General features: G+C 40.5%; 2 protein-coding genes across 14 annotated transcripts in view; one reads left to right on the top strand and one right to left on the bottom strand.

Annotated features, from left to right (window-relative positions):
- Positions 1-2,433, top strand: part of smap1 (small ArfGAP 1) — a 117,386-nt gene extending 114,953 nt beyond the window's left edge. For all 11 annotated transcript variants that reach the window (XM_067528942.1, XM_067528932.1, XM_067528911.1 and 8 more), the window contains one exon: positions 2,296-2,433. In XM_067528942.1, coding sequence (XP_067385043.1) covers positions 2,296-2,433 — 138 coding nt within the window. The remainder of the gene's footprint in view (positions 1-2,295) is intronic.
- b3gat2 (beta-1,3-glucuronyltransferase 2 (glucuronosyltransferase S)) overlaps positions 1-13,994 on the bottom strand; it is a 91,554-nt gene that overhangs the window by 30,060 nt on the left and 47,500 nt on the right. The window contains exon 4 of one of the 3 annotated variants that reach the window (XM_067529016.1): positions 2,559-2,697. The exons of 1 other annotated variant lie outside the window; for it this stretch is intronic. In XM_067529016.1, the coding sequence (XP_067385117.1) occupies positions 2,677-2,697 (21 nt within the window). In that variant the 3' untranslated portion in view covers positions 2,559-2,676. Of the gene's footprint in view, positions 1-2,558; positions 2,698-5,011; positions 9,556-13,994 lie in introns of those variants that run through there. One more of the 3 variants, XM_067529006.1, reaches the window with a different exon arrangement.

Below are 13,994 nucleotides of genomic sequence, written 5' to 3'. Positions count from 1 at the left end.
GCTCATACTTTATACCAGTTGGATTTTGCTCATTTTTCTCTTTTGCGACAACGTCCATGTCATTAAATCCAAAGCTGGGTATTTTCCAAATACAAGACCGTGATTGCTTTCAGCTTATGTCCCACACAGGTTAACTTGCTGCTGGTCACAGAAAAGTGGACATGATGCTCTAACTTCGTACATCTGGCTGCTGAGACACTCACACAGAAGGACTCTAGGCTCTTGCAGGTCCCACAGAAAGTGTGGGTGTACAGCAGTCAAGCCTATTAGGAATGTCTAATGTTAACTCTTCCTGTTTCCTGTTGAGGCTCCTTCACATTAAAATCATTCAATTTTCTAAACATCAGGTGTCTCCTATTATGAAGCAGCCACGGTAAATGCAATCGCTTGTGACTGACAAATGAGTGGAAATAATTGTAGAAAAATACTCGGCACGGCATATTAAATGTGTTTTTAATCTTAATGATCACATGAATGAATGTCAGGAGAAGCAACAGACACAGTGAGGCTGTATTAGAAAGAAAATTTAAATTGTACTGTGGACCAGCGTCAACACTGCCACTGCATCTCCTTGTGCTGGCTTGGCATTTGTTAGAGGTGCGGCTACTGATTTTTTTGTCATGATTTGTCTCCATTGTAGTTTTGTTTTGTATTAGTGTACCAGACATTTTCATTTTTAATTTTTTTATAAGCCCAAAAATGCCAGGCGGAAAATTGTAATTGCCAGCTCCAAACCATCAGTATTACATATTAAATGTGTTGAAAAGGGCTTAAAATTCCCAAGGAGCAAAAGTTAATACAACACTGCTACCTATATACACTTACTGCATGTGTTTGACACAGTTTAATTGCTACCTTTTGGAACATGCCCAAACATTGTTCAAATGTCTCAATAGTAGAGGGACATTTTAAAAGTGACGGGGTCCCTCACCTCAAACCTATAAGGAGAGCACAGCAATTGCACAAATCTCCCTTTCTGCCCATGTCTGAATATTCATTTCCGACTCATTAGCTTCAACTATGTTCAGGCCAAAGGATACTGTATTTGATACTTACTATATTATTAGTCACTATTTGATTGAAAAGACACATAGGCAGTTCAGCTTCTTAATAAAATGTAAAATGTGCAAACCTATACTGGATCAACACGACTGTCAAAGAACCTCACCTTCACTTACAGCGGATGTGCATGCAGGAGCCTCTGTCACCGTGCTTTGTCTGGTTAGAAAGTTTCAGCCATTCTTTTTTTGAGGTAGAAAAGTGTTAATGTGTCAATAAAGGACTTTTGTCTGTAATCCCCTATAACATTGTGCAGAGCAGTTTACTCCCACTTTTGTGCAGAACATCATAGAATTGCTTTGAACAGACTTTACCAATAACCTTCAGGAGTTCCTTTTTGCAGACCTCTTCTAGAAGTCACAGCAGTCTTCTGCATAATTATGGCAGCTCCCTGACCTGCAATTTTCAAACAATTTTCTGGAAATCAGATTTCTTCTCTTCTTGGCATAAATAGAACTATCATCTACCCCATCAGGTTTTAACTTTAGGAAAGTTACACCTTGGAGTGTTAGCAAGTTGCAAACAGCTGCTTTGGCATGAGATGGTAAGGGACAGTGCTTTGTGTGGGTCGACTCTTTGGAAAAGTTGCAGTTGTTTGACTAAAATTGTAAAAAGAAATCACAGGGATTGGTTGAATTTGGGGTAGTTGTTGTGTATGTGTGTCTGTGACTGCAGCATTTGGGCAACTGGTGAGGTCAAGAGATCAGGAATCACAACTACGTTTAAGCAGTCGAGGTTTACGGAGGTGGATGATGAGAAGTCTTTGTCCATATTAGTACATCAGGATGTAAAGGAATGGTGAGCTCTGAGTTGTGAGTTGTACATACTCTAGGTCTCTTAAAGGCGTCTAGCTTTCCCTGTTCTCTGCCCACACACACACACACACACCACCAACAAACACACACTTTCCTGATTACCAGATAAGCAAGTAGCACTGCACCTAAGCACATTCATAATAGATAAGACAGAATGGAAGGAAGAGGGCAAGCAGGAGAGCAGCAGCAGATGGGTGAGGGTAGGGGCTGAAGAGATGGAATCTGAACAGGGAAGTGTGTGTATGGGGGGGGGGAGCCTTTGAGAGCTGGAGTGAAGGAAAAAAGCAAGGAGGTATGGGACTGCACCTACACGATAGAGAGGCAGCGCAGCCCTTTCCCTTCTTGAATGCTCTCCATTCTTTACATGGATGCGTTCTAACACTAACGCCCCTCCCCTCTCTGCTTTCGTTTTTTTACTCAGATGACCCAGCAGATGTCGGGCATGGCCATGAGCAGTGGAGGGCCGACACCAGGTGCTTTGAACCAGCCAGGCACTGGTTGGCCCACAGCTCCACCGACAGGTTCCGGCCAGACCCTAAGCACTCAGCTTTGGAAGTGACGAAGAAGGGGGCAGGAAGACGACTGGGAGACAACGTGGGGCAGTCATATGGCAATGAAAGAACCCTGAACCAGTCATCTCCACACAGCTCCAAATAAAGAATGCACAGCAGGGGTCGTTTCACTGCCCTTAATGCCCCAACCTTATGATAAGATGAAATCACACTGCGTGGAGTTGATAAAAAAAAAATAAAAAGACTGGCAGCTGTGACGTCCTTTCCTTAGTCAAGTGTCCTCTTCCTTTTTAAATTCCTTTAGTTGTTGTCTGAAGAAAGAGATAAAAACAGTGTAAATGAAAATAAAGTAAGCTGCTGGACCAATAACTTGAAGGTGTCTATTATAGTAATATTATATCATTGCCAAAATGGATAGTTAGGTAATAGTCTTTCAGTACCCACAGTACATATGGGTATCTTGTGGTTATATACTACCCTGTCTCAACCTCTGTCTTCTGTGTAAATTGTAACCCTGCCCCCTTCCTGCCCCCCCTTTCTCGTCTTCTCTGTAGGGCGTAGCAGATAATCGTCTCCGCAGTACTGTATTTATGTGAGTATGATCGGAACCTCCACACACACCTTTTTTTGCAGGCGTAGAAGAAAAAGTGGCAGCAGTTTTAAGTTTTGCTCACCACTCAACACTCCATGGTGGAAGTGATCAGGCGATCAGGTTCGTCGTTTACGTGAAAATGTACTGTGAAGTTTAGCTTTGCTTAATGCAGTAGGGTTTGACTGACGTTGGTTTAAAGCTGCATACACGGTGATAATTATTTTTGCACTAATTCATTGCTTCATCGTGTCATGTCATTTGAGCCTTTCCCACAAATACACTTCAGACATTTACAATACTTACTTCCCGCAGTGTGTCAAGCACTTCAGGTTAAGCAGCTAATGTCCTATACCCAACTGTCTCTACATCTACAACCGTCAAGAGTCAAAGGGTTAGGAACCACTTCCACACTGTATACACATATACACATCTGTACTTTTATCAGCAAAGATATATGTTTTGGTCCAACCCTGTTTCTCGAAGTGCTAGCCGGTTAAAAAACAGCCCTAAACTTCAAATGTCGAGCTCCCTTTAGGTCTCAGTAATTGGGAGGCGGTCCCCTCAGGTCCCCTGGGTGTCTTTGATAGCCTGGCTTTGATGTTGTGAAGTGTTTTGAAAGCAGCTGGGTTTAGTTGGAACCGGCCTCCGACCCAGTTGAACTATTCTGTGTTGAAATGAGCTGCTTCCCCTGCGATCCCTGAGGCAAATGAAAGCAGCACTTGAGTCGCAGCAGTTTGTCTTTTCTTTAAATAGCAGATCAGGTACTGTATCACTCTGTGTGTTGTGGTTTTACCTCTGAAGGGTAGAAAGTTTACTTATCCTTTAAAAAAGAAAAAAAAAAAAACACTGGACCAAGTGATACCCAAAATGTTTCTCCTCATATATGATACTATGAATATGTTTTGACATCTGCCATGTTTATTGTGGTGTTTTGTTTGTGTGCAGTACAAGACGAGCACAGTTAGTCTGAAGCAAATAAACCTGGATGACCAATCAGAAGGTTAGACTGACAGGGCAGGAGTGATGGGGAGGAACAGGACTGGACTGGAAGTGGGACCTGTATGAAATTGCTTGATGGGTCCCATCATTACTGTCCAGCCCTTGTTTACTGAACATAAATGCGAGCAGAACACGCACATGCACACACACACACACATGCACACAGAGCTACCATGACACTGCAGAGCACTGTAGCAGAGATTATCTTCCACAGGGTCCGTCTGCCATGCAATAAGTGTAGCAACACAGAAATATATTCAAGAACTCCAGTGTCCTCCAGGTTTATTTCCAAGGTGTTTACATTTTCTGGTGCCTAGTTCAGAGGAAAAGATGTGGTTTCCATGCATTAAAACAATAAATAGCCAGGATATTTGTTTTGTTTTTTTTTTCTCTGCATTAATCTTTGTCCAATAACTCTTTTAACTGAAAGTACTGTTTTGTCTTTTTTTGGGGGGGAATTTTGTTTGCTCCATTTTTCTGCTCTAAATTTTACAAGTGGATCATGTGGAATAAAGGCTGTTTCAATCTTGGACATAACCACGTGTTAGTTGTTATTATTACTAATCATTAATCATGTTTTTATTTCCTGCGTGGACATTGAACACACACACTTATTCCCTTCCATGATTAAGTTAAAAACATGTTCTTCACGCATTTGAGCTGTGGAACTATCAGTCTGTCAGTTATGCTGGTATGCGCTTCTACTCACTTCCCATTATCTGATTCCTAGTGAGGTGAGCTTTCTGCACCACAGGCTCTATATTATTGATGCCATTTTTTTTAGGAGAGAACTTACATTCTTCACATACCCCATTTCCATTCCTTGAGCTCAATACCGGTGCCTTAAAAATACTCTTTTCAATATGTTTTATCAAATAAATTTGAAAAAAAGGAAAATAACATTATGCTACAAACCCTTTGTTTTATTTTTCAATTCCTTGGCATTTTTCAATTGAAGACAGTTTTCACCTTATTTAAGGAGGATTTACCGTAGAACCGTTAAACTGACTTAGTTCAACTTGGTGAGACTAATAAACTGACAACTGAGTGAAATTTAATTCATTCATTTCTACAACAGCAAAATCACATAGACCCGAAATCTCCTTTAAATGTAAAATCCACTTGAAATGAAAAATGGTCCTGTAAGGTTGGGTTTCGAACTTTTATGGCACCGACCATCGAGTTTCGAAAACTACCTTGTCATTTGACACCAGGGCTTGATGAGTGTAAGTGTTTCACCTATGCGACTGAAAAGAAAATCGGGTGAATTGAAAATTTGTTTGGGCAGCTGGTGCAGCTCTCATTAGGAATCCTGACTCAACTTATTGCTGCTTTACATATTTATGCTTGTTTAACAGGTGTTATTAAAGTACTTTTATTGAATCAATACTCATGGAGCTTATGTTGCATCAGCATAGAATCTCAGGGTTTCTCCTGGGCTGGGCTACGTCTCCTTTGCAGCTTTGTGAGCAACACAGGAACAGCGGCCGGACCAAAGCATTAACCCCATGACTATATTTTCAGATGTGCTAATTTTACTCGCTGGTCTAATCAAGTGCTAACGAAATGATGAGAATCAGTAAGCATTTCTCCGTAAAAGTTGTACTGGATCCCCAAAGTTTTTACATTCACACACTCGCAACACACCATATTCAGTCACATATGTGAAATGCTAGCACTTTTATAACTTTGGCATCAACTCACAAGGCATTTTTCAATACTCGATGGGATCGAAGCAGTTTGTTTGGTGCCGTAAGTTGGAAGTTTGATACTCAGCCCTACACAGTTTTTTATACACACAGGTTGAAACGACAGCAAACGGTGCTGCTGTTCATTATACATAAGCAGTTCACGGTGGTCTAAACAGGAATTACATAGCACTGTAGCATTAAAAAATAATACACCTTGGTCACAATGCTGTAATTAAGAGGATGAGGAAATGTATTTGCTGCTGCCAGCCTCTAATCACAGCTTCAGGTGTTATCACACCATTCAATGGCTGTTTTTCGTTGTTATCACTACCACAGATGTGGGCCAGTAGAAACTTGTTTCACATGCTAGCAGGCTCAGTAGGTCATTATTATGTAATGGTATGGAGCTGCAATGCAGCTTTGTTTAGGCCAAACCAAAATACACACTTAAAGCAGAACGTTATGGAAAGATTGTGGTTTGGGCTAAAGTAAAATGTAGTCCTGTGTTTTCTGGGCGTCATTTGTCATATTGCTTTCTGGTCCGTCTCGCTGATAAATGCAAAATGTGTTACTGTTTCTTTTTCTTTTTTTTTTGTCCTTTGGGCTCATCGGGTGAGGTCGCCACAGCGCAGCATTGTCCGCATGTTGATTTGGAACAGTTTTTACACCGGATGCCCTTCCTGACCCAACCCTCCCCAATTTCTACCAGGCTTGGACCGACACTGCACAGCCGGGGAGGGGAATGGACTGTTAGGGGCTCAGTGTCTTGTCAGTGGATTGAACCACTGACCCTGTGGTCCGTTGACGACTGCCTTTACCAACTGAGCTACAGTCGCCCCCCCATTACTGTGTCACTGTATTCTTTAAAAAATAAAAAATAAATGTCTGTTTCATCTGTTCGTGAGTGGCCTACAATTGTGATATAGTTCAACACCATACGAATTTTTAAATATGAGTCATGTTGTGATTGCAGTGAGTACAGTCAGTAGATAAAACACATTTATCAGCATTATGACACTGTCATGTCTGCTACTATGACACTGTTGGTTGGTTGTTTTAAAGTTAGTAGTAGCTCCACTTTGTTGAATTTAAGTCACCAAATGCAACATCTGGTGTCTGTAATATTTACTACGGCCGCCTGATGTTTCCAATTTCCCACGTCGCTCATAATAAAAAATTATGCCAGTAAAATAGTAAGTAGTAGTTGTAGTCGGTGACCTACTGAATCATATCTACAGGAGTAATAACAACTACTAATTCAACATTCAGTGACATGGTAACACGTAAATCAGCTGGTCTGTTTGATATTTTACAGGCCATCGGGATGAGAGAAAGAAATCAAGCAATAACTTTTGGCAAGTAGTAAAAGAGATTTAAAATAAATAAATAAATAAAACGTTCCTATTTCCGTCCACACTTTAATTAGCTCGGTAACAGAGAAGCAAAGGTTATGCGGAGTGTAGTTCAAAAGAAACAGTTCAATATTCTCACTTTCTTCTTACTTTCAGTCTCTTTAGCATAAAGACTGAAAGCATTTACCACCCACTAAAACTAATTAACATATTACATGAAATCATTATATGTATTTCTTTAAATTAGTCTGTAATGAACAGAGAAATAAAATCACCAATTATTTCTTACCGAACAGCAGTTTATCTATGTGTCTAGTGCTTTCACATACAGTGTAGCCAGAAAGTATTCGCAGCACTTAACCTTTTCCACATTTTGTTATGTTATTCCAAAATGGATCAAATTAATTATTTTCAAATTTCTAAAAACAATATCCCATAATGACAAGCTGAAAGAAATTTGTTTGAAATCTTTGCTAATTTATTGAAAAAAAAAAAGAGAAATCAGACGTACAAGTATTCACTGCCTTAGCCATCACTCTCAAGTCCACCTGTCAGTTGATTGAACCTGATTTGGAAAATGGAAGAAGTTTGAAACCACCAGAACACTTCCTAGAGTGTGACAGTCAGCCAAACTGAGTGATTGAGAAAGAAGGGCCTTAGTCAGGGAGGTGACCAAGAACCAAATGGCCACGCTGAAAGAGCTCCAGGGTTTCTCTGTGGAGAGATGAGAACCTTCCAGAAGAACAACCATCTCGGCAGCACTCCATTAATCAGGCCTGTATTGTAGAGTGGCCAGACGGAAACCACTCTTCAGTAAAAGGAACATCACAGCCTACCTGAAGGACTCTCAGACCATGAGAATCAAAATTCTCTGGTCTGATGAAACAAAGACAGAACTCTTTGGCCTGAATGCCAAGTGTCGTGTCTGGAGGAAACCAGGAACTGCTCACCACCTGGCCAATACCATCCCTACAGTAAAGCATGGTGGTGGCAGCATCATGCTGTGGGGATGTTTATCAGCGGCAGGAACTGGGAGACTAGTCAGGATGGAGGGAAAGATGAATGCAGCAATGTACAGAGACGTCCTTGATGAAAACCTGTTCCAGAGCGCTCTGGACCTCAGACTGGGGCGACGGTTCACCTTTCAACAGGACATCAACCCTAAGCCCACAGACAAGCTAACAAAGAAGTTGCTACGGGACAACTCTGTGAAGGTTCTTGAGTTGCGCAGCCAGAGCCCAAACTTGAACCCGATCGAAGATCTGGAGAAATCTGAAAATGGCTGTGCACCGACGCTCCCCATCCAACCTGATGGAGCTTGTGAGGTATTGCAAAGAAGAACGGGAGAAACCGCCCAAAAATAGTTGTGCCAAGCTTGTAACATCATACTCAATAAGACTTGATGCTGTAAATGATGCTAAAGGTGCTTCAACAAAGTATTAAGCAAAGGCTATGAATACAGATCAAGTTTAAATTTTTTATACATTTCCTAAAAATTCAAACAAACGTCTTTCGTGTTGTCATTATGAGGTATTGTTTGTAGAATTTTGAAGAACAAAATTAATCTGTTTTGAAATAAAGCTGTAACATAACAAAATGTGGAAAAAGTTAAGCGCTGGGAATCATTTCTGGATGCACTGTAGTATTTCTAGTACACACCCACTGTTTTTTAGCTTGTTTGTCTGTGTCTGAGCTGTTTTTAAATCCCATTTGGACAAACCCAAAGGTTTGGGAACAGACAAACAAGCTAACCCAGGTGGCAGACTGAAGGACATTTCCCTTGAGTTGAGGCTGTCAGTTGCTAGTTTTGGTGTCTGTATGGGACTTGTTAAAATATGAGTAATTTAGAAAAGTTATTAGTTTAAACCACTAATGAAATAATTCTATTTTTACATTTCTGTTTCAATTATGCATTAAAAACTTTAGATGATAAGGAGTTGGTTCTGCTTCCAGTCTTTTTGCTAAGCAACTTCAAATTATTCTTCACATCTCACTCCAGAGCAGTTACCAATTATCTTAACCACAGGCCTTTTATGTATATGGTAATTATTACAGTGTCACAGTTAATTTGACAATGATGTATTTAAAATGGCAATGAGTCACATGGCACTTTTTAATTCACCAACCTGTTTTTTTTTTTGTTTTTTTTTACATTTCTATTTCAGTGTTTTACATCAGCAAGCTATGGATGGAAGAAATGAATGGTCCAAGTCATCCCAGTCTGTAAAACATACACATTTAGCACAATCCGGTTCTCACAAAGCACGTTTTGACACACAGCCAAAAGTCTTGAATCATGCAGCTCCTCAGAGTCAGAGTCCAGTGTGAAGAGATTGTATTAACTCAATGAGGATGCTGCTGTTAGTCCCAGCCAAGAGGTGATTGGTAGCCACAATCAGCTTCTGGGTTTTTTTTTTTTTTTTGGCTGCTCTGCTCAGCCAAGCCGTCTCAAACCTCAATGACCACGGTGTCCTTTCGATGTTTGGGCTCATTTGCAAGGTGCGGTTTCTCTGTGCGAGTGTGCCAAACCAGCACCTGAAAACAACAAGATGACAAAGAATAAGAGAAACTGCTGAGGGTGCAAAAGGTGGGCACTAAAAAAAGAATGAACAGACTGTTACGCTCAGATAAATACAACACAGATGCAGGTGGATGGCAGAGCTTTACTGATACTGTGTGAGTCCAAACACTTAAAGTGATTTTTTTTGTGCTGATATGCAATATTTTATGCTCAAATTATTTTAGACATGTGTCAGTGTAGAAAAATGTTCAAGACCAACTAGTGGCTATGTGGAGCAAAATCTTTTTGTACATGTGTCACATTTTTTTTCTACCCAGAGTTGCATTACTTTTTTATCGTGGTCTTGTATTGATGATGAGAAAGTCAGACCAATGTTTTCTCCACCACCTGCCATCTCTTGCGTATTTGCTTACTCAAAAACAGGTGGTGACTGTTTTGGAGTGAATGCGATTTTGTGAGCATGACAAACCCCAGAGAATGACTTCTGTAATGATCAGATTCTTTGATCCTTACAGTCCAATAGCATGTGAAAAGGGTGGGCATTGGGCTAAAAGTGCTGGAGTGGAGCTCATGCTTTATGAGCTCAAAAACGAGGCAGCAAGAAGATGTCTACACATTGTAAAAAATGAAATAGGAGACACAAGCAGTGAGAGTCTTAATCTTTAACAAAAGCCTTATTTGAATGCGATAAAGGTGACTGAGTCCACATCTAGATAGACCACAGAATAATCAGAATAATCAATAACCCAACCTGAAAATGTAACTGTAGTAACATCAGCATGATTCTCCTGCAGCTCAAGCAGCTGTGCTTCCAAAGATCACCAGCTGATCTGGGTGATCAGCAGATCACCTTCATCAATTTGCAATGTTGCGATCACAACATTTAATTCAACCAATACCCTGTAAATTCTGCGCAGGCGAACACTACAAAATACAATTAAAACGTGCGTCACATGTTGCTGTCGTGAAATCCCAAAAATGTCTGCAAAGTCCTGGGGGGACTGGATCGCGCTCTTTCATAAGAAGACACTTCATTTCATGTGATGAGAGCTGGTCAGAAGTCTGTTCAGATACTCTTAGGCACTACAAATGCTGACATGAAGATTTGAGAGCCACAGCAGTGTAGTCAGACGGATAAGCTGAACATAAGGTGATACATTTGAGATTAACAACACTGACTTGCTGCTGTCTGGTTTTTAATAAAAAGCTTGTCTGAAGCTAGTGGACAGTTGTCTTTCCCATGTTGGAAACTCTTTTTTTTTGACGAAGAAAAGGTTTCATCCCTTGATGTCACTCTGATGAAATATTGGCCGAATAAAAGACGCCACTGTATTTTTTGAAACAGTGATTTAACTTTATGCTGCAGTTTCATTCATTGTTCATCAGTCTGCCAGGAAGAAGTCCACACACACACATGCAGCAGGAGACAGTCTGACACCTCCTGAAATGGACCAAATCAAAAGCAGGGCCTCACCTCGCTGCAGCTGTTTGTCTCGTGTTTGCAGCCAATTTCACAGCAATATACTGGTGAGAAAACACTGCAGTGGATGCAAAGATTGACATTTTCCTGGAGGGGGACAAATCTCCTTCCTTCCACATCCAGGTTATTTGGAGGAAAAAAAATTTTGGCCTATTGCTAATGAGCCTATAATTCAGTTGTGTGGCATTTTCGTGTCCAAAGCAAGACGCACAAACACGCACACACACACACACGCATGCACACACACACACACAGACTCTCAGAAGCATGATTTATTGCTGGCTGTGAACACTGCCGTTGTCTCTGGGCTTCTTCAGGTGGAACATGTCACTTCCTGCACAGTGTGCTGCTAATTGGCCCACTTTGCATATCTAACGAACCTAATGTAGCATCGATGAAAGCATTGCTCCAGAGCTGTGTGGAGAAAGGAACTGTCCGTGTGTGTGTGTGTGTGTGTGTGTGTGTGTGTGTGTGTGTGTACGGAAGAATTATGCAGTCAGAGCACCCTCCCACTTCCCCTGGACTTACACACCTCTCTCTCTCTTTTCTATAGCTTGCTCTCTTTTCTCCTCATTCATCATGACCACTTTTTCTCTCATGGCTCTGTACTTGTTTTTACCGCTCTGTCCTCTCTCCTGCTCTGTCTTCCTGTTTCTCCCTCAGGCAATGTGGAGACAAAAAGCTTCACCAGGTTGGAGCTTTCTTTTCTCTAATAGGATGAGGAGAGGCCTTGTTTCTCCCCCATCAGCAGGAGAAATTTGTGGAGCAGCAGTGGAAAGACAATTGTGTTTGGAGCACTTCACAATCGTGGATGTTCATGGGTGAAAGTGTGAAGCTTCACCTTCAACCAATTGGAACAGGAACTAATGAAAAAACGTAAATTCCCTCACACTGCAGCTTTACACGGTGCCGTGCGCCAGCTGCAAACTCAGACTGCAGAACTTCACACACACGTTTTTAGAGTTCTCCTTTTTTTTTTTCTTAACTCCATCAGTGGTTTTATTGATTTCAATTTGGTTTTTATTTCATGGACTTATTTTTTAAATTTCAGGTTAGTTTATTGAGTTTTAATATAAGAAGATTTAGATGAGGATAAAAGTGGCCAAGAAAAGTGAGATGTGATAAATAAGCTACTGATGAGGAAGATTAAACATTTTAACACATCATTATTATAACGACTACAATACCCTGGTCAGACGCACTGCTAGAATATTTATACCATCGTCTAAATGGTATAAATATTCTATCAGTGCGTTTTACAAGAACCAACAATAATGACATCTTTATGTGTGTGTTTAACTGCAGACATTAGTAGCAGACCGAGACTCTGAGTTGCTTTTTCCATTTTCAGTGCAATTAATTAATTAATGCAAGTTTTAAATATCAGATGACGTGTAGTATTAAATGATTATGTATCATATAACCTGGTTGACAAGTCCTCCCAGTCTCAGTGAACAAACTGGTGAGTGTGTTTTACTGATTAGAGCTTCTCGTCACTGGTCTTTTCTTCTCTTTATTGGCGACTTGGAAAATAACTTGAAGATTTGTCAGGATTTGTCTTTGATTTCTACACCACAGATGTGATTATGTGAAATGATTAGCGTCAAACTCAGACCAACTCTGGGCTCCAACTGTACATTTTGTTGTAGCCAATCAGCTTCATTAATTTGACACAGTCCCACACGGGACGTTTTCTGGCTTTCAGTAATATTTTAATTTTGTTCTAGATTTTTATTTTTGGTGGGTAAATCATTTAATTCTACTTTATGTTAATATTTTACAGCCATCAGCTTTCATGACAGTTTCAGTTTACAATAATAACCCAGGTTTACACACTCCTGGCAATCAACCGCTACCCTTTCTCATCAATGCTGAGCACAGGTTCAACAGGAGCCCAGTTACATAGGAGAGGGCTCATCTCTGTGTTGATGAAAAATGTTCTGACAGTTCAGCTACAGTCAGTCACGAGCCAGTTGGGACCATCATGATTCCAGCTGAAACCAAAGCAAAGAGTCAGTGAAGGCAACCCTGACCGTTGAGATGTTGGTTTCGCAATTGCTTATGGCTTGTCAGGAAAAACCATGAACAGTCTATGAAAACGGTGGTGAATACACCAAAAGAAAACTCTTTAGCTGGTACAGAACATTTAAATGATATTCCATATTCACCAGAATATGGATTATTTCCCCACTGTGTGGAAAAAGGTTTATCTTAACTTATTATATCTTTAAAACGTGGATGTAGAGTTAAATACACCAAAGGAGAGGACCCATCAACACCCTATTAATGCCATGTCAGCTGAGCTTTAACGAACTGTACATGACACTGCAGTAAGTCAAAGGTGAACCAGTTTGTCTGCAATCTGTGACAGTATGACAAGTCCTGTTTGCACTTTCAATACCTGACCATTACTTTTTGGTCTTGCTGGATGGAGAAAAAACTAGAGTCTCATGCTCAAGTGAAGATCACGACACCAGGCCAACTTAGATGTTCACGTGAAAACAATTTGGATTCATTTAAAGGTTTTTCCCTGTTTGGTACCAGCTCAATTAAGGCTTTACTCTACTCTGCTTTTTGTTCCAAATACTTTCGTTTTCACTGCACACATAGTAACTGCAAAAAATAGTTGGTCATCAAAGTGTAGCTGCATTAAAATGCTGTAATGTCCCCTTCAGGATAGAGGATAATGGAGGAATTCTCACTATGTGGCTGTTAGATGGATGTCACCACTGCACCTGCCACATCAGTGGCTGTTCTGAAGCTTTCAATCATCATACACCATCTTCCTCAGTAGATGGAGTTTTCCCAGTTGTTATTAATTTGTACTTTTTCTCACCTGCAGTTTCTAAGATCAACTTTCTCCAGAGCCAAGCTGGGATAAAACAAAAATATCCCTACAATGTAACAGAAAGACAAAAATGCATTAAATCAATTTGTGAATGGACTCAAGATATATTAAGGATCAGATCTTCT

The sequence above is a fragment of the Channa argus genome, chromosome 1 (assembly GCF_033026475.1).
Source record: "Channa argus isolate prfri chromosome 1, Channa argus male v1.0, whole genome shotgun sequence".
NCBI classification, from domain to species: Eukaryota; Metazoa; Chordata; class Actinopteri; order Anabantiformes; family Channidae; genus Channa; species Channa argus.
The sequence above is the reverse complement of the archived record's forward strand: the minus strand, read 5'-3'. Positions and strand labels throughout refer to the sequence as shown.